This window comes from Sus scrofa, chromosome 11 (genome assembly GCF_000003025.6).
Source record: "Sus scrofa isolate TJ Tabasco breed Duroc chromosome 11, Sscrofa11.1, whole genome shotgun sequence".
NCBI classification, from domain to species: Eukaryota; Metazoa; Chordata; class Mammalia; order Artiodactyla; family Suidae; genus Sus; species Sus scrofa.
Window position 1 is genome coordinate 77,231,523 of NC_010453.5, and position 19,499 is coordinate 77,251,021.

Sequence of the window (19,499 nt, forward strand, 5' to 3'; positions counted from 1 at the left end):
AGGCCCGCCGCCCATGGTGTCAGACCCCAGGTCCCAGCTGGAGCCGGTGCTCTGGGCTGATGCGTTTTGTGTGTCTTTAGGGCCGCACCTGTGGCATGTGGAGGGTGCCAGGCTACGGGTCTAGTCAGAGCTGTAGCCACCAGCCTACACCACAGCCACAGCAACACCAGATCCTTAACCCACTGGGTGAGGCCAGGGATCGAGCCCCCAACCCCATGGTTCCCAGTCAGATTCGTTCCTGCTGCGCCACAACGGCAACTCCAGGGCTGATGCGGTTTGGAAACCACCGTGTCTGGCCGTCGCTGCTAGAGATGCAGTTAGCAGCTTGCTCCACACGCCAGCGCTGGGGTATCAGCTTGATTTATTGAGGTGAAACAGCCCCAAGGACAACTAAGGTAAAGCCGCCCTCATGACCGGAGGCAGCACGGACCCTCCCGCGAGCCCCGGCCTCAGCGCCCTGCTTTGGGGTCTTCCGTCCGCGGGTCCAGCAGCTCCCACGTGGACACGTCGCTCCTGTCCTGGGGGGCGGAGGGGGGCCCAGGTGAGCAGAAGGGCGCGAGGGCAGGGCAGGCTGCCTCCCACTGCAGGGGACAGGGGTCGGGACGCAGGTCTGGGCCCGTCCGTGTCCAGGCGCAGGGACGTCTGCGCGCGCCCCGCCGGCTCCCGGCCCCTGGCCTCGGCCCCGGGGGCCGCGCTTACCTTGATCCTGACGCCGTGCGCGCTCAGGTCCCTGCGCAGGGCGTCGCAGGCCTCCAGCAGGGCCCGTCTCTCCTGCAGCTGCCGTCGCCGCGCCTCCCCAGCGGCCTCTCCCGCGGCCAGCGCGAAGCGGCGGACCGTCTGCCGGAAGCGCACCAGCTCCTCCACCACGCTGTGCAGGGCGGCCGGGCTGCCGGCCCCCGCGGCTCGCTGCGGGCACACGGCGGGGCGGCCGGCGGTCACCTCGGGCGGCGGGCTGGCCATGCCCTCCACCGAGCAGGAGCTACAGCGGCCCCGGGCAAGGCGCCTTCGCCCGGCGGCGACGCCCCTCGCACCGCCCAGGTGCCCGGACGGGGACCTCCGGGGCTCGGGCGGCGCTGGGGCGCTCCGGGCAGGGGGAGGGGGTGGCGGTGGCAACCCCGGGCTTCCGGCCACCGCAGGAGGCGGCCGAGTGCCCAGACCCTCCATGCGGGAACCTTCTCTGCCAAGAGCGCCCCGGCTCCGGGGAGAAACAGCCGGGCCGGGCCTGGTGCCAGGCCGGGACGTCCGGTGCGGGAAGCGGGGACGCGCCAAAGGGACCGTCCGCGGAGGGTGAGGCCAGCTCCCAGGCCCCCCGCCAGCCTCGAGTCCGAAGACAGTGACAGGTTTAACCACCGCCCGCACAGACGGGAAGGAGTGGTCAGGGCGGGGAGGCCATGGAACGTTCCAGATGGCGGGGCCGCAGACTCAAGCGGCTGGACCCACCGCAGGCCTGGATGAGGCCTCCGCTGTGAAGGGCATGGTGGGGACGCGGGGACGCGGGGCCAGCGGCGCAGGAACAGGCTCTGCTGCAGCCGGGCTGACGGGCGATTCTTGCCCGAGACCGCGCTCCGCGCAGAGCCGAGCTGGCGGTGGGGACCGCGGGCCTCTGCCGCCCGCCCGTCCAATGAACCCGCACGGAGGACAGCGGCGGCCGCCACGGCGCAGTGAGCGCCCGACGAGGGCCGAGGAGACAAGGCCTCACCTGTCGCTCGGCCAGAGAAATCCCCACCGTCTCGAAGAACTGCTCCACGAAGGACACGAGGGCGCCAAGCACGGCGGGGCTCCTGGGGCCTCGGGGCTCCTGGACGGGGCGCCGAGAGGGCTCCTTAGGGGCGGGGCCCCCTCGAGGCGGAGCACGAGCCCCTGCAGGGTCGCTGGGGTGCAGACCGCAGGGACGGGGTCTGAGCATCCCTCTGGGCGCAGAGCCCCAGGGTGGCGATGGCGGTGGCAGTGGGTGGCGCCGGGGGGGGCCCAGGGACAGGTGGGGTCCCCACGTGGCTTCCTCCCCCATCTCACATCACAAACTCGGATTCCACAAGTTCATGCGGCAACAGGAGCGTCTCATGCTCCTGTGTCCACACACCAGGCCTTCCTGTGGCCCCCAGACCCGTGGCACTGCCACCAGCTCTGGGAGATGGGTCACCTGGGGCTGGCAAGGAGGCGTCTGCTCCACCCTCCAAACCAACACCGCGTCTGGGGCGCTACCTCCGCGGCCGCCTTCAGCTCTCTGTTCCCGTGATGGATGAGCTCCACGACGGCGTCCACCGCCCGGGGCGTGTTGAAGTCATCTGCCAGGGCCGCCTGCACGGCCCCCTTGGTGCGGCCCAGCCTGTGGGCAGACCGCAGTCGGGGCTCGCTCCCGGCACCAGGCCCTGCGCTGGCCAGTCCCCAGGGGGCGCCCCACCCGGCGGCTTCCCGCCCTCCCGCCGCAGTCAGGCCCTGGCCGCACCCGCCTGGCGGCCCGCCCCTCATCGAGGACCTCCCCCGGGGCTGGGCTCCGGACCAGCTCACCGGGCGTCAGGACCCAGGTCCCAGAACTGCGCTCGCGTGTCCAGGGCTGGGCCATGGCCTGGAACCGTGGAGGCAAAGCCCCCAACTCCCCCTCCCGAGGGAGAAATACGGCTTTGTGGTTTGCGGTCGGCCAGGGTCACCTGGCAGCACTGCCCCAGATGGAAGAGTCCTCGCCTGTCCCTCCCGGGAGGATGGCAGAGCCTGGCAGCTCCCTGCCCCACTGGCTCCTCCAGTCTGTCCCCTCAGGGCCCCTCGCTGTTGCGCCTCTGCAGCCCATACCGGGTGGTCCTACCCGGCCTGCTCACGCCACCCTGGGGACACGCTGAGCTTCAGATGCTTCCTGTCACGGTGACCGGGGCGCCCACCTTTCCCTGCCAGCTCCCATCCCCGGCTCCAGCCAGCACCACCTCCACCTCCCACCTCAGGTGGTGCCCACCTGTCCCACAGCACGTCCTCCCGCACGGGGCCACCAGCCAGCTGTCCCCTCATGTAGGCCCGAGCGTCCTCCACGAAGGCGGCCACGGCGTGGAGCAGGCGCCTGGCCTCGAGGATGGCGCCGTCACTGTAGTCAACGGCTGCGGGGAGGGGGCGCCAGTCACCCGAGCAGTGGCAGACCCCCCACAGTGGGGGGCATGCGGTGGTGCGAGGACAGATGTGGGACAGTGGCTCTGCCCGGGCGGCCCAGGCCTGGACACCTCGAGCAGCTGGGACTCAAAACAGCGTTATCTCCTCCATTTTCTGGAGGCCAAGGAGCCTGTGGGCAGGTGCCGGCCCGGGAGGGTCCCTCCTCGTCTGTCCCGTGGCTGTGGCCCAACTCTCCCAACTTATGACCATATAACCCCACCTCTGCCTCGTTACATGAGGAGCCCCATCGTCCCCAAGGGGCACCTGCTCCTCAGGTCATGGACACTGGGGGCCTGTGGTCACGACTGGTCCAGCCAGCAAGGCGGGGCCAGGACCCCAGAGTCGCCTTCCGGGGCTGGAAGAGGTTGTGCCCTCTGTCCCCAGGACACAGCACCCGGGGCGGCTGGCCACATGCACTGGGGGCCGCCACCTTTGTGTTCCCAGGTCACAAAGCAGGGGGTGGGGAGTGACTGCAGGAGAGGCTTTGCTGGGACAAGGCCACCCCAGAACAGGCGGGCCCCCCCGACGAGGCCCCAGGGGCTCACCTGACCTGTAGCTGCTCCGCAGGCAGAAGAGCCGGAAGACGTCGGGGGAGGCTGAGCGGAGGAAGTCCTGTAGGGGGTGCGGGGGGCAATGAGAGCAGGCGCCTCCTCCTCGGCCTGCTCTCTGCCCGCGGGACCCCGTGGGCCTGCAGCCCCCCGCCCCCCGCACTTTGACCTGTGTCTTTAGATCTCCCCCGACCCCAAGCACAGACTCGGCTGCTTGGCCGCTGCTGTTTCTGACCATGTATCAGGAGACCCGTCCCCAACTGACACGCTTACCTTAAGCGAGGATTCGCTTTCTGAAGGTGTTACTTTTTAGGTCCTTGTAAACCATTGCCAGACATTGGCTATGTCTGGGTATGGAGCTGGTTTTGACAACAGCAAAAGCTGTGCCTTTCATCCTCGTGCCCGCTGTCAGCGGCCCATCCCCTGCAGCCCCGTGCTCCCAACCGCTGGCACAGAGATGCCACACCCTGCTGCCTGCTCCCCACGTCTGTGCTCTGCTTGTCGCCTCTACTGACTTTCTGCTCATATTTGTGCATTTGGTTATGGATGCAAGACCGTACCTCTGATAAGGGTTACTATCCAAAATCTATAAAGAACTCATGCAACTCAACAGCCAAAAACCCCAACCCGACTCCAAGGTGGGCACAAGACCGACAAGTGGCCAGCAGGTACCTGGACAGATGCTCAGCGCCACTAAGATCTGGGAAACACACATCAGACCACAGCGAGGTGTCACCTCACGCTGTCCAGATGTTTGTCTCCAAAAGGGCAAGAAACCGCAAAGAACTGGTGCACCTGCGCTGCCGGGCGGAGGCAGGCGTGTGGCCGTGGGCAGAGCAGCACGGGGGTCCTCCGAGCGCCAGTACAGCCACCGCCCGATGCAGCGCTCCACTCCCGGGCACGGATTGGAAGGAAACAAAAGCACTACCTCGAAGACACAGCAGCAGCCTTACGTTCACGGCAGCCTTACACCAGTCAGGATGCGGAAGCAGGTGAATGAATAAAGAACACACACACACACGCACACTCACACACACACACACGCACACTCACACACACACACGGTCACCAAAAATCAGGAAATCCTGCCGTTGTGACACCGTGAGTGAGCCTGGAGGACACTGGGCTACGTGAAATAAACCGGACTGAGAAAGACACGGAAGGGCCTCCCCGTAAGTGGAACCTTACACTGAACTCACGCACACAGAGGAGAACTCGCCGGGGGCCGGGGAGACACTGGTCAAAGGGCACAGACCCCGACTTGCGAGCTGCCTCAGTCCTGGGGGTCCAGGGTACAGCAGGACGCCCCGAGGTGACAGACCGGGCCACGTGCTTGACACCTGCTCACACAGGAGATCTCAGGCACTCCCGCCACACACGCGGGAGGCAGTCAACGTCGCTGTGCACGTTTCACGACGCGTACGGGGACCAGATCGCCACGGGGCCGTTTAAACATATTCTCAGCGACACGCTAATGAAGCGGGGAAACTCGCAGGGAGCGGAGAGCTGGAGCCTCGGCCTCTGCCATGAACTCCTGCCTCGTCGCACCTCACGCTGACCCGACAAGGCCTCCGCGTTGCCGGGCTTCACAGACGAGCATTTTCACTGCTCTGTGCGATACCACTGCTTCCACACTGTGCGGGTCCCACCACACACCTGACTGCGGCATCCCGAGAGGTGACACGTGACCCCCCGTGTAAATCTTGGAGGACAGGCGCTCCCAGAAGCTTGGCTGCCAGGTGGTGACAGCAACAAGCCTCGGAGGCACACAGTACAGGCCACATGTTGACAGGCAGCAGGGTGTGTCCCCAAGACGCCGTGCTGGGTCTGCCCTGGTGCCACTGCAGGAAGAGGGGGCCACCCAGCCACCCCCGGCCAGGCCCACCCACTCGGCCCTCGGCACAGTCACCCACAGAGCAGGTGTTCTCTCCTCGTAAAGAGGAAAGACTAAGATGCCGACAGTGAAGAAACCGGCCTCGAGTCATCACCTAGAAATCAGAACGGCCAGTTTCGAGCTGCTGCCTGAGCTCTGAAGGTTGAGTCCTTCCCCACAGACCACAGCCCACGTTAAACAGAAAGAACCACGTTTCCACGCAGGCCAGTCTCCACGCCTGTCCGTGGGCCCCAAACGAGGAGGACTGGAGGGAAAACCCACTGGAAACTAAACACTGCACGAACTTTTTTTTGCCTCATCCACGGCATGCGGAAGTTCCCAGGCCAGGGATGGAATCCAAGCTGCAGCTACGACCTACACCAATGGTTTCGGCAATGCTGGATCCTTAACCTGCGGTGCCACAGCAGGAACTCCCGGACAAGTATTTTTCTACACGCAGGGCAAGAGCTTGGCATCCTCGAGGAACCATGGGCAAAGATAAGCTTCAGGCCAGCCAGAAGCCCAAATTCAGGAAAGAAAGGACTCATGAAAGGAATCCAAACTGGAAAGGAAGTAAAACAGTCACTGTAAATAGAAAAGCCTAAAGACACCACCAAGACACCACTAGAACTTACAAACAAATTCAGGGAAGTTGCAGGATATAAAATTAATATACAGGTTCCTGTTAAGTTTCTATATAACAAACTATCAGAAAGAAAAAGTTCCCGTTGGGGCTCAGTGGTTAACGAATCCGAGTGGGAACCATGAGGTTGTGGGTTCAGTCCCTGGCCTCGCTCAGTGGGTTAAGGAGGCGGCACTGCCGGGAGCTGTGGTATAAGTTGCACACATGGCTCGGATCTGGCGTTGCTGTGGTGTAGGCCGGCAGCTACAGCTCAGATTAGACCCCTAGCCTGGGAACCTCCATGTGCCGTGGGAGTGGCCCTAGAAAAGACAAAAAGACCAAAAAAAAAAAAAAAAAAAAAAAAATTAAGGAAACAGTCTCATTTACGATTGCATTTGTAAGAACAAAATACCTAGGAAAAGAACTAAGCAAAGATGTAAAAGCCCTATTGTACCCAAGCAGTTGTTTAAGGGAGTTCCCCTCGTGGCGCAATGGAAACAGATCCAACTAGGAACCCTGAGGATGCAGGTTCAATCCCTGGCCTCGCTCAATGGATTAAGGATCTGGTGTTGCTCTGAGTTGTGGTGTAGGCCACAGATGAAGCTCAGATCCTGTGTTGCTGTGACTGTGGTGTAGGCCGGCAGCTGTAGCTCCGTTTCCACCCTTAGCCTGGGAACCTCCATGTGCCACAGGTGCAGCCCTAAAAGGACAAAAGACAAAAAAAAAAAAAAAAAAAAAAAAAATTGTTTAAGACACTTGATAAAAGAAACTGAAGCCAAAACTAATGGAAAAATATACTATGTTCATGGACCAGAATACTTAATACTGTTAAAATGGCCACACTTCCCAAGGCAATCTACAGATTCAATGCCTGTCCCTGTCAAGCTACTAATGGCATTTTTCACAAAACTATAATTCTAAAATTTGTATGGAAACACAAAAGACCCCAAACAGCAAAACAATCTTGAGAAAGAACAAAGCTGAAGATACCATGCTCCCTGATTTAAAACTCTAATGCAAACCTTTATCAAAACAACACAGCACTGACACAAAACAGACGCAGACAGATGAATAAAACAGAAACCCAGAGTGAACCCACACTTGTTTGGACAATTAACCTCCGACAAAAGGTGTAAGAATGCACAGTGGAACAAAGCCTCTTCGATAAGCGATTTTGAGAAAACTGGATGGCTACCTGCCAAAGAATCAAACTGGACCACGTTCTCAACCACATACAAAAATAAGCCAAAACAGATTAAGGACTTAAGTGTAAGACCCGAAACCATAAAACTCCTAGAAAACAGACTTTGACATCAGTCTGAGAAGTATTTTTTCCTGTCTCCTCAAGCAAGGAAAACGAAAGCAAAAATAAACAAAATGTCAAACTAAAAAGCTCCCGCATAGCAAAGGGTCCTAACAGCAAAATGAAAAGCCACCTACTGATTGGGAGAAGGTATCTGCAAATGATACATCTGATGGGGGTTGGTACCCCAAATATACAAAGAACTCATAACACCTCAACATCAAAAAACCTGATTTAAAAACAGGCAGGAGACCTCAGCAGACATTTTCCAAAGACGACACACGGATGGACAACAGGTACCTGAAAAGATGCTCAACATCACTAAGCATCAGGGGATGCAAATCCAACCACCATGAGCTGCCACCTCGCGCCTGTCAGAGGGTTTTTATCAAAAAGACAACAACTAACATGCTGGACAGGCTGCGGAAAAAAGACCCCTCCTGCACTGCAGGGGGCATGGGAACGGTGCGGCCGCTGTGGAAAGCCGTAGGAAGAGTCCTCGAAAATGAAGGGTAGAACCATCCCAGTGAGCCAGAAATTCCACCTCTGGGTATTTTTTCCAAAGAAAACAAAAACACTAATGAGAAAAGACACCTGCACCCCCTACGTTCACTGCGGCACTGTCTGCAACAGCTGAGGCATGGAAGCAACCTAAGTGCCCGCCGACAGACCAGTGGATAAAGATGGGTCCATGAACTTCATACACTGCACTGCATCTTCAGCCATAGGGAAAAAAAAAATCTTGCCATTTGCGACAAAAGGACTGGACCTAGAGAGCACTGTACTGAGTAAAACAAGTGAGACGGAGCAACACAGGCACCGGGTGATGCCACTTACATGAGGCATCCAGAAGAAAAGCCCATCAACAAACATTCAAACACACTCATGGAGACAGAGGACAGACGCTTGCCAGGCAGGGGACGCGTGAAATAGTGGGGATTAGAGGTACCAACTCCTAGTTAGAAAACGAATGTCACGGGCCAGTGACCCAGCAGGTTAGGGAGCCAGCCTTGTCACTGCTGTGGCACGGGTTCCATCCCCGGCCCAGGAACTTCCATGTGTCTTGGGCACAGTTAAAATAAATAAATACATTTAAAAAACAAACATCATGAAGATGACATGCACAGTGGGGACGTCATCAATATTACTGCAGCTTTTTTTTTGTCTTTTTGCTATTTCTTTGGGCCGCTCCCGCGGCATATGGAGGTTCCCAGGCTAGGGGCTGAATCGGAGCTGTAGCCCCCCAGCAACGCGGGATCCGAGCCGCGTCTGCGACCTACACCACAGCTCACGGCAACGCCGGATCATTAACCCACTGAGCAAGGGCAGGGACCGAACCCGCAACCTCATGGTTCCCAGTCGGATTCATTAACCACTGCGCCACGACGGGAACTCCAATACTGTAGCTTTTTATGCTGACGGACGGTAACCAGACTCACCCTGGTGACGGCTTTGCAAGGCACAAAAGACACAATCGCTGTGCTTCATACCCAGAACTAACACAGTGCTATAGGTCAATTACACTTCAATAAAACAAACCAGCCACCTACCCCACAAGTCACTAGTGAATAAAACAGGAGTTCCCGCTGCCGCAATGGGATGGGCGGCACCTCCGGAGCACTGGGACACAGGTTCGAGCCCTGGCCTGGCACAGTGGGTAAAGGAACCAGTGCCGCTGCAGCTGGGGTGTAGCTCACAACTGCAGCTCGGACCTGATCCCTGGCCCGGGAACTCCACATGCCGCGGCGGGGGGGCGGCCAAAAGACCCACTGATGAATAAAAGAGATGCCAAAAACAGCGCTACCGTGTGTGTAAAGAAACACGTGAGAAGTATGTGCACAGACACATGTAAACACACGCTGTGATGCTGAGAAACGTGACGGCTGCTCCAGGAGGGAAAAGTGGGCAGCGTGGGAGCGGAGCTGGGGAGACAGGCTTCCCACCACCCCCACCCCAGCTTCCTGTGGGTGCTTCTTTCTCTCGGCTGCAGTTGTCAAGTTTCCTGCAATGAAATACACACTTCTTTAATCAAATTAAACCGTTAAACTGTTCGGGGGAAAAAGCATGTTACACAGGTCACTGCCTCGATTAAGAGCAGAAACTAAGAATTCCGGAGTTCCCGTCGTGGCGCAGCGGAAGCGAATCTGACTAGGAACCGTGAAGTTGCGGGTTCGATCCCTGGCCTCTTCAGTGGGTTTAGGACCCAGTGTTGCTGTGAGCTGTCGGTGTAGGTCACAGATGCGGCTCAGATCCCGCGTGGCTGTGGTGTAGACCGGTGGCTACAGCTCTGATTCGACCCCTAGCCTGGAAACCTCCATATGCCGCGGGTGCGGCCCTAAAAAGACAAAAGAAAAAAAAATTAGTGAGAAGTTTTCAACTTTACACAACAGTTTTACTGTTCACGGGAACACTGAAACTAAAATTTTAAGCTCATTTTGCGTCTACTTTCCATAAAGCACAAAGCTGACGGGCCGCTGTGAGGAAACAAGGTTTTGGGTAAAAGAGCGACAAGAGTGACAAGAGCTGAAGCACAGACGCGCCGCGCCACCCACCCGACCTGACGGCTCGCAGCTGAGGAGCTGCTTCGGGGGGTGGGTTGACTTCTGCCCCAGCTCTGTCCCCAGAAAAGGTGCCGAGCTGGTCACCCAGCTGTGGCAGCCACGCTGTGCGCCCAGAGGGCGTCTAAAGCCCGTGTCCCCGTGGGGGCGGCCGGAAAGCAACGGTCGCCTCGGCCCCACGCAGGGTCGGTTCGGCACAGAAAGACCAGAGACCGAATTCATCAGGGACAAGGTCAGTTCAGACCCTGAAGTCCCCGGGAGAAGGACGAGCGAGGAAGACAAAGCCCTGTCCCCGAAGAGGACTCCCGACCAGTAAACAGAAAGAGCCCAGAACGAGGCCACGCGACGTGGCCCGACCCAGAGCCGCGTCACGAAGGCCGGGCCCACGGGGGGACGCACACGGAGGAAACGGGGACCGGCCCGCGGCCCGCCTGCCGCCAAGGCCCTGGAGGCTGCAGCGTGCGGCCAGGGCCCCGCGAGGAGCGGACCCACCGGACGCCCCCTCCCTGGCCACCTGCGCCCGGGACGGGGACAGACGCGGCGCAGGGCAGAAGCGGGAGCAGGGCGCCTCTGTGGGCCCTAAGGCGGAGGGCACCCTGCTCCTGGGCAGCGCGAGGACTGTGCAGGGAGACGGCGGGGGTGAAGGGCAGAGGCCGCGGGCTTCCACTCGCACCAGGGCCCTGCTGTCGTCGGATTCAGGGGAACCACGGCGGGGGGGGGGTAGTGCCCACGGGGTGCAGCCAGTCCGCATGACGCGAACGCTCGGAGGGCTGGTTCCCCACAAGCACGTTTCACACGGCTGCGCGGTACACGCAGCCAGGGTTAAGGTGGCAACTTTTTTTTTTTTGCTTGTTAGGGCCACACTCGCGGCACACGGAGGTTCCCAGGCTAGGGACTGAATCGGAGCTGTAGCCACTGGCCTACACCACAGCCACAGCCAGATCCGAGCCACATCCGAGCCACATCTGCGACCTACACCACAGCTCACAGCAATGCCGGATCCTTAACCCACTGAGCAAGGCCAGGGATCGAACCTACGTCCTCATGGGCACTAGTCAGAATTGTTCCTGCTACGCCATGACAGGAATTCCTAGGTGGCAAATTTTATGTGACGTATTTTTCACCATATTTTAAACAAAAATAAAAAGCCCAAGACACATACAAAGGCCCCACCTGAACACTGATGAGACCCCAGTTAAAACAAAAAAGCTGTAACTGGAACAGGAACCAGAAAGTTGCTGATACTAAGCAATCACCGTTAACTTCTCAGGAGTTGTGACGCCTGCAGCACTTTTCCGTGTGGTTCAGCAGCTGTGAAACTGGGTATATGCGTGCACACCCGCACACACACGTGCACACACACACTCGCCATTCCCACTGACACAGACAGAGCACAGATACACACAACAGTGACGACTCTTGGATCCGTATGTGAGCACACGTGCTGAACCTCTCTGTGTGAGACCATGTAAGATACCAAACCTTCCCACAAGTACGTAAAGATGGTCTGGGGTGGGCGAGGCGGGGGGGGGTGCTGTCACGCCAGTGCACCCGCATCCCCTCACCGGGACACTGACGCCCTGCCCTGCACGGCCACGGGCCAGGAAGCCGCTCGGCAGGTGGAGAAGCCAGGACCAGGCCCCGGGCAGGAGCGGGTGGCGCCAGGGAAGGGGGCAGGGATCCAGCAAACGTGACTGGGGAGGAACTGGTACCAAGGACAAGGGCGAGAACCTTGGAACTGGACCGGGAGGCCGAGTCCCCCAGCGCTGACCCAGGGAGCTGGCAGGAGGGACACGGGAGGGGACGAGGACACTAGCAGCAAGACGGGGTCGCCTGCCACACCAGCCCTCCCAGCACGGCAGCAGGCTGGCAACGCGGGGCCCGCGACGAGCGAGTTACCTTGATGGTGACGTAATTCCTGAGCGACTTGGACATCTTCTCCTCCCCGCCCTCCACGTGCAGATGCCCTGAAACCAACGCAAAGTCACTCGCGCCGCCCCAGGTGGGAGGCAGGGGCTTCCACCTGCGGAGGACGGTGAGGCGGGCGTGTCTCCCAAGGTACCAGCGAGCCGTGACCCGCTGCGCTGTCCCCGGCGTGGACGCCCACACAGGGCCCCTGATCTTTCCCACACTCAGCCCTTGGGGGGTGGACCCACGGCCCCGCTATGCCCCTCCCTGCCCCTCCCGTGACCCCCAGGCACCGAGAGGACGCATCGCTGGCCCTGAGAACCAGGCACAGAAGCCCAACTGTGATGCTCGGTGAGCAGGTCTCGGAGCAGCACCAGTAGGTTCTCTGCTGTTTTCCCGACGGATCCTGACCTTGGCATCACGTGCCCCCCCCCCATGCATGTGAAGGACAAGGGTAAAACAAGCCCTCGGGACCGTCTCCAGCTGAGCCTGGACCTCGGCCTGGACGGCATCGGTGTGGGGCTCTCTTCCTTCCCAACAGGAGACCCTTCCCCAGTTTTCCTGACACGACCTCGAGCCCAGGGCTCCAAGGCCAACCATTCTGAGATCTGGTTTCCAATGCGGCTTCCGAAATACATGGAACACGTCACTCTAGGCACCTGCCGTACACACCACTACTTGGGCGGGAACCTCCGGAGCAGGAACCGCCCACTGAACCCCGCCTTCCACGCGTCTTCTTCAGGAAGAAGCATCCTTCCCCGTGTGTCAGCGGACACAGCTGCTCTCCCAGGACAAGGTCAGAGAGAACAACGGATTCCGGAGCCCTCACAGGACACAGCGGCAAAAGCCTTCCCTCTCCCATCTAAAGCCACAGGGGCCCCCTGGCAAAGTAGGTTAAAGATCCCGTCTTGGCATTCCCATCATAGCTCAGCAGTTAACCACTCTTGACTAGCATCCCTGAGGACACGGGTTCCAACCCTGGCCCTGCTCAGTGGGTCAAGGATCCTGTGTTGCCATGAACTGTGGTGTAGGTCGCAGACTTGGCTTGGATCTGGCGTTGCTGTGGCTGTGGCGTAGGCCAGCGGGTAGAGCTCTGATCCGACTCCTGGCCTGGGAACCTCCATGTGCCGTGGGCACGGCCCTAAAAAGACAGAAAAGAAAAAGAAAAAGAGACCCCGTCTACACCCACGCAGGCAACAGCTCCTGTGCCGCGGACTCAGCCAGACAAATTCAAGGTAGAATGGAAACGAGGGTTGGAAGGGCACACAGAGCCAGATGCTGGCTCCCAGGCCCCACACAGGGCACGTGCCTGGGGGGCTCGTGGGGAGGAGGCACACGGAGCAGGGCTGCACTTGGGCACAGGCAGTCCTGCCAGCCACGGTCACCCCCGTGGACCTGACCACACTTGAAGCAGCAACTGTGCGTCCCTGCGGCACGTCCGCACGTACCCCACCTGCCGGAAGCCCTGACAGCCTTAACCAAGGGCTCAGGCAAAGGGCGCCTGTCCACTTGCTGGGTTTGGCGGGTGACCTCTCCACCCCTCCCCAACCACCACCAGAGCCCGGCCTCTTCCTTACCCTCAAACACCTTAACTGGCCACCGGGAAAGGTACTAAAACCGGGCCATTGCGGCCCCACGGCCTTGCTCAAAATCGACATGGGATCTCCTCGTGCAGCAAGGAAATTCCAAGATTGCTTTGCTCGAGATGCTGCTGGTTCCACGTCACACCCGCTTCTGAGAGCAGGTGGCTGGAGCCGATCATCTTCTTGGAAAGTGAGACAGAAGGCAGTGCTTTCAGAGGGTGACAGCTACTCATGGTGACAACGTGGCAGCTCCAGGACGGCAGGTTCATCATCACCACATCGAACCGTATCTGCAACCCCTCTCATGCTCTCACCGAGAGAAACACACGTGGGGCAGCAATGCGCGACACTGGCCAACTCTCGCAGCTTCGGCCTCCGTTCCAAAAGGCACGGGTGGTCTTCCAATCCAAGGAAGCCAATGGACTCGAGTCAAAAACAGCCTCAGGGACAAGCTGCATTTCCAGAAGCAGAGGCTTCGCAGACTGAGGTGGCAGAACTGGAAAGGAAGCAGTTTGACCGAGGCCCCACTCACCCGAATGCAGGAAGTAGTTCCCCCACTGTGGGCACCGGTGGAAGGCCTCACACTGGGCGATTTCGTTCTCGTGGTGCGGAAAAGCCAGGTCTATGCCGCCCGAGTGGATATCCAGCCGACTCCCAAACACCAAGCTGCAAGACACGGTGCAGAGCAGGGGGCTGATCAGGCCAACAGCAGGGCTCCAAGCCACAGCCCGTCGCCCTTCCAGCCTCGCTCGGCCTACGCAGAGAACGGAGCTCAGTTCTAAACACATAACGACTCAACCGATGCAAACGTCAACTGAAACTGTTTTTACTGCATACAATCCCTAGAGTTCCCGCTGTGGCTCAGCAGGTTAAGAACCTGACACCGTGTCTGTGAAGATGCGTGTTCAATCCCTGGCCTCGCTCAGTGGATTAAGGGTCCCATGTCGCCACGAGCTGTGGCGTAGGTTGTAGATGCGGCTTGGATCCCACATTGCTGTGGCTGGGGTGTAGGTCAGCAGCTACAGCTCCGATTCGACCCCTAGCCTGGGAACTTCCATATGCCCTAAAAAGAAAAATACCCCTAATTCATGGCTTTTCCTCCTGGTAAGAGACTTCATGTTCTTTCTTCCAGAAACAATACATGGTTTTTTAGAACTTCAGAACTACTTTTCCTTACTTTTTTTTTTTTTTTTTTTTTTTTTTTGTCTTTTTGCCATTTCTTGGGCCGCTCCCGCGGCATGTGGAGGTTCCCAGGCTAGGGGTTGAATCGGAGTTGTAGCCACCGGCCTACACCACAGCCACAGCAACTCGGGATCCGAGCCGCGTCTGCAACCTACACCACAGCTCACGGCAACGCCGGATCGTTAACCCACTGAGCAAGGGCTGGGATCGAACCCGCAACCTCATGGTTCCTAGTCGGATTCGTTAACCACTGCGCCACGACGGGAACTCCCTTACTTTCAATAGGGAGAGTTTAGTGATTTAACAAAAAAGAACTATAAAATCATGAGATTTTTAATTTGGCTTTTTTGAAAATTTAACTATTTAGCAGCCATACCTGAATAACGAGGTAACAGAATTCAAAGTGACTCATTTCAGCTGTGTGGGCATTTCTGCTCTAAGGCTACACTGTGCACCCCCTCCCCCCCAAATAGCACATCTCAGGGCTGACGGGCACACGCTGCCTGCGCATTGGTCACTGGAGCACCTGCAAAGCAACCGGGTGCAAAGAGTCCCGGCTGACCAGCAGTGGCCCCAGAGGACACTAAAAATGCAAACGTTGAGTAGGAATGTAAAAGCCACACAGCGGCGACGGGGGGCCAGGGCCATGGAACTCTGGAGGCCAGCCCCCTCCAGGGGTGCAGACACCAGTGGGTTTTCTAAAAATGGCTAAAAATAGACGTTTCAAAGGTGCTACAGCCCCTCCGAGGTCCCTTTCCGCTGAAGGCTGACCCTTCTCCCTCTGGCCCAGCTCAGGAAAAGCTGCATTTCATGGTCACCCCTAAGCTGTGCAGCACGTGGTCGTGGACCCCGTAGCCTCGGCGATGGAACCTGGGGCATCCCCGAAACGCAAACACTAGGAAGGAGCACGTGAGTCGGGAGGCACCAGGGCTGGGGGGGAGCGGGGCCGTAACTGTGTTGGTCACGAGTGATCCATTTTTATAAAGATCTGAGCAAATGTGACAGATTTAACAGCTTAACTGTGGATCCACTGTGTTCGTTATATTAGCCTCTACTCTCCCTTAAATGTCAGATCTATTTTAAAGTAAGAGAAAGCTGGAGTTCCCGTCATGGCTCAGCAGAAACAACCCTTACTAGTATCCATGAGGATGCGGGTTCGATCCCTGGCCTCACTCAGTGGGTCAGGGGTCCGGTGTTGCCGTGAGCTGTGGTGTAACTCACAGACGTGGCTGGGATCCTACGTTGCTGTGGCTGTGGTGTAGCATAGCTGCAGGTCTGATTCAACCCCTAGCCTGGGAACTTCCATGTACCTTGGGTATGGCCCTAAAAAGACAAAATAAATAAATTAAGAGAAAGCTGGAGTTCCCATTGTGACACAGTGGAAATGAATCCAACTAGGAACCATGAGGTTGTAGGTTTGATCCCTGGCCTCGCTAAGTGGGTTAAGGATCCAGCATTGCCATGAGCTGTGGTGTAGGTCGCAGACAGGGCTTGGATCTGGCGTGGCTGTGGCTGTGGTGTCGGCCGGCAGCTGCAGCTCCGATTAGACCCCTAGCCTGGGAACCTCCATATGCTGCAGGTACAGCCCTAAAAAAAAAAAAAAAGCGAAAGCTGAAACTGAATAGAAGTCTGTTTTTGTCTTTAGATTTCAACAGAAATAAAATATTTAATGGTAACATTACATTTGAAACTCACTAAATATTTCCTGTTTTAGAAAAATCATGTGAATTTAAAAGATAAATGTCTTTTTACAACGCAGTGTCTATTCCACATTGCTATTAATAAACAAATACTTGTAAATACATCTGGGAATTTACAGCCGGGCGGAGAGCTGGACATCGCTTTTTTAATGAAAAGTTGGCCCCTGCTTCAAACTAACAAGAGCCTGACATCTCAGGAATTTCTGGACACGTTTCCAGAGGAGTCATACAGACATCAGCACAGGTGGGGGGCGGGAGCACAGTCATCACAGGTGAGGTGGGGGGGGCACAGGCGTCAGCACAGGTGGGGGGCACAGGTTATCAGCATGGGATGGGGGAGCAGAACCCCTTCTAAGTCTTCACTGTGATGCATACACGGGAACGGGCTTTCCCACCTGCAGAAGGGGGTGAGGTTACGCAGAAGCCGGGGGCGGGGGGGGGGGGGGGTGTGCACAGGCGGCACTCAGAGAACTGCCCATCAGAAAGCTGCACCCCACACAGCGCCACGCGGGGGCTGTGCCCAGCAGTCTGAAATGTTTGCCTTAATTGTACTTGGCTTCTAATCTTAAAAACTGCTTATTATAAATATCTGCAATGGAGTTCCCGTCGTGGCGCAGTGGTTAACGAATCCGACTAGGAACCATGAGGTTGCGGGTTCGGTCCCTGCCCTTGCTCAGTGGGTTAACGATCCGGCGTTGCCGTGAGCTGTGGTGTAGGTTGCAGACGCGGCTCGGATCCTGCGTTGCTGTGGCTCTGGCGTAGGCCGGTGGCTACAGCTCCGATTCAACCCCTAGCCTGGGAACCTCCATATGCCGCGGGAGCGGCCCAAGAAATAGCAACAACAACAACAACAAAAGACAAAAAGACAAAAGACAAAAAAAAAAAAAAAAAAAAAAAAATATCTGCAATGAACTAAAACACATGAAATGTATCAAAATCCACAAGTTAACGATACTAAAAAGACCCCTCGCTCCACAAACAGGAAAAAGACACGAGGTTATTTGCCGCAGAATTGGTAAAAGCGAAATACGAGAAACAAAGTGCCCCCCATGAGGCGCTGGCTGACGGACGACGCAGCCGCGGCGCAAAGCAGGGCAGAGCCCAGACCCACCGGCAGGAACCCCAGGATGGGCTGCCAAGTGGAGAGAAGGCACAGGAGGGCCTGGGCGGGGTGCCACCTCTGTGTCTGCCCCCCACACACACACACACAAGGAAGGGGCACCTGGCTGCGGGCAGAGCCACAGGGGCGCGCACACCGGAGGACCAGGCTACGAGGGCCTACAGGAAAGAGGTGGCACAGCCCCGGCAGCGATGCTGAAGCCAGTACGCTGCTCCGCAGAAGCTGGGAAGTGAGTAGGGGCATCAGCCGCCCGGTGCGGACGGGCTGGTGGTACCGTGACCTCAGGAGAGCAGAGTCAGTGGGGACGCGCAGAGAAGGGACAGAAAAGAACATCCCTGGAGGGGAAGCGGGCCCATCGCCGGGGCCCGAGCCAGCCTCGTCCCGGGTGGGGTGTGCGGAGATGAAGGGCTGACAGGAGGGCAGGTGGGGCTGGAAACCTCGGCGATGCTCCAGGGGCCCGGGCCCAGCCCCCCGCCCAGTCCTCGTGGAAGAGACGCGGGCGCCCCGGAGGCGGCCCGTGGGCTGGGACGTCGAGGGCTACGTGCAGAGGCTGCTCTGCGGGGAGAACAGCGCTGGTGCTGGAAAGATGAGCCAGTCAGGTTTCGCTTCCTTTCTCATGGCCGGCGCCCCCGAACCCTGATGTCGAGGCACAGAAGATTCTGGAAACCTTACCTGGAGAGGGTGGAGCATTCAATATGCCAGCCAGGCCTTCCGTTTCCCCAGGGGGAGGCCCAGAAGGGCTCCTGCGGCTTGGCCGCCTTCCACAGGGCAAAGTCGCCGGCGTGCCGCTTGTCAGAGTCACCTGCCCAGGAGAGGTCCGTCAGCCAGAGGCCGGCAGCCAACCACGTGGAGCCGCCAGCCTCCGAGGCGAGGCGCCCAGGCCCGTGCCCTCTGGCAGAGCTGCACGTCCTCGCCGTGTTCGCCCCTTCCCCACCTGAAGGCTGGAAGGGCACGAACACTCATCCATAACCGCCAGCAGCACGCGCTTCCCCGGCCGTGTAGCCGGCCTCGGGGGCTGGGCGGTGGGTGGGCTCGGCTCCCAGTCTCCCTGCTCTGCCTGCAGGTGTCAGCACTGCGTTTGAGCAACGTTTCCCCCAAAAAGGTGCTCATCACAAAGCGTGACAAGGAAAATGCCTGAGCATCGGTCACCTTCCAAAAGTAAGAAGACTCAGAAGAGGAGGTTCAAGGCTATGGGATGAGCTGGCACGGGGCTCTCTTTAGATTCCAAAATGGGGAGTGGAGTTCCCGCTGTGGCGCGATGGGATCAGCAGCGTCTCTGCAGCACCAGGATGCAGGTTTGATCCCCAGGCCAGCACAGTGGGTTGAGGATCAAGTGCTGCCACCGCAGCTGTGCCTTGTTACAGCTGATGAACTCAGGTTGAGATGCTGTCACCACTAGGACTCGGATCTGATCCCTGGCCTGGGAACTCCACATGCCGTGGGGAGGCCAAAAAAGGGGGAAAAAGAGAGAGACCAAGATGCCCCTCTGTGGGTGAAGGATAAAGCAGTCTATTTGGTGGAGTATTATTCAGCCCTGAAAAGGAATGGGCGTTCAAGCCGTGAAAAGGCATGGAGGAGCCTTCAATGCACATGAGTAAGTGAAAGCAGGCTGTCTGAAAGGCCACAGACTGTAGGATTCCAACTCTATGATCCTCTGGAAAAGGCAAAACCATGGAAACAGTAGAAAGATCAGTTTGCCAGGGTGGGGGAATGATGGGGCAGAGCTGGACAGCAAAACTCTGTATGAAAATAGAAGGATGGACACACGTCATCACACAGCTGTGGAAATCCCGGGAAACCCCAAGCCTGGCCCAAGATGTAGACCGTGGACTCGAGGGGTGACAGTGTCTCCATGAGGCTTGTCAGCTGTAACAATGTCCCGTCCGGTGGGGGTGCTGACACCAGGGCGGTCGTGCTCACTGGGGACAGAGGATACTCAGGAAATCTCTGTACCTTCCACTCAATTAGCT

General features: G+C 58.2%; 1 protein-coding gene across 5 annotated transcripts in view; it reads right to left on the reverse strand.

Annotated features, from left to right (window-relative positions):
- Positions 343–19,499, reverse strand: part of CARS2 (cysteinyl-tRNA synthetase 2, mitochondrial (putative)) — a 38,072-nt gene continuing 18,915 nt past the window's right edge. For 3 of the 5 annotated variants that reach the window (XM_021065916.1, XM_021065912.1, XM_021065915.1), the window contains exons 7-15: positions 18,202–18,331; positions 14,060–14,193; positions 11,936–12,003; positions 3,678–3,744; positions 2,945–3,083; positions 2,203–2,326; positions 1,700–1,798; positions 700–906; positions 344–518 (exon numbers count right to left, since the gene is read on the reverse strand). In XM_021065916.1, coding sequence (XP_020921575.1) covers positions 450–518; positions 700–906; positions 1,700–1,798; positions 2,203–2,326; positions 2,945–3,083; positions 3,678–3,744; positions 11,936–12,003; positions 14,060–14,193; positions 18,202–18,331 — 1,037 coding nt within the window. In that variant the 3' untranslated portion in view covers positions 344–449. Of the gene's footprint in view, positions 519–699; positions 907–1,699; positions 1,799–2,140; positions 2,327–2,944; positions 3,084–3,677; positions 3,745–11,935; positions 12,004–14,059; positions 14,194–18,201; positions 18,332–19,499 lie in introns of all 5 variants that reach the window. The other 2 variants (XM_021065913.1, XM_021065914.1) reach the window with 2 other exon arrangements.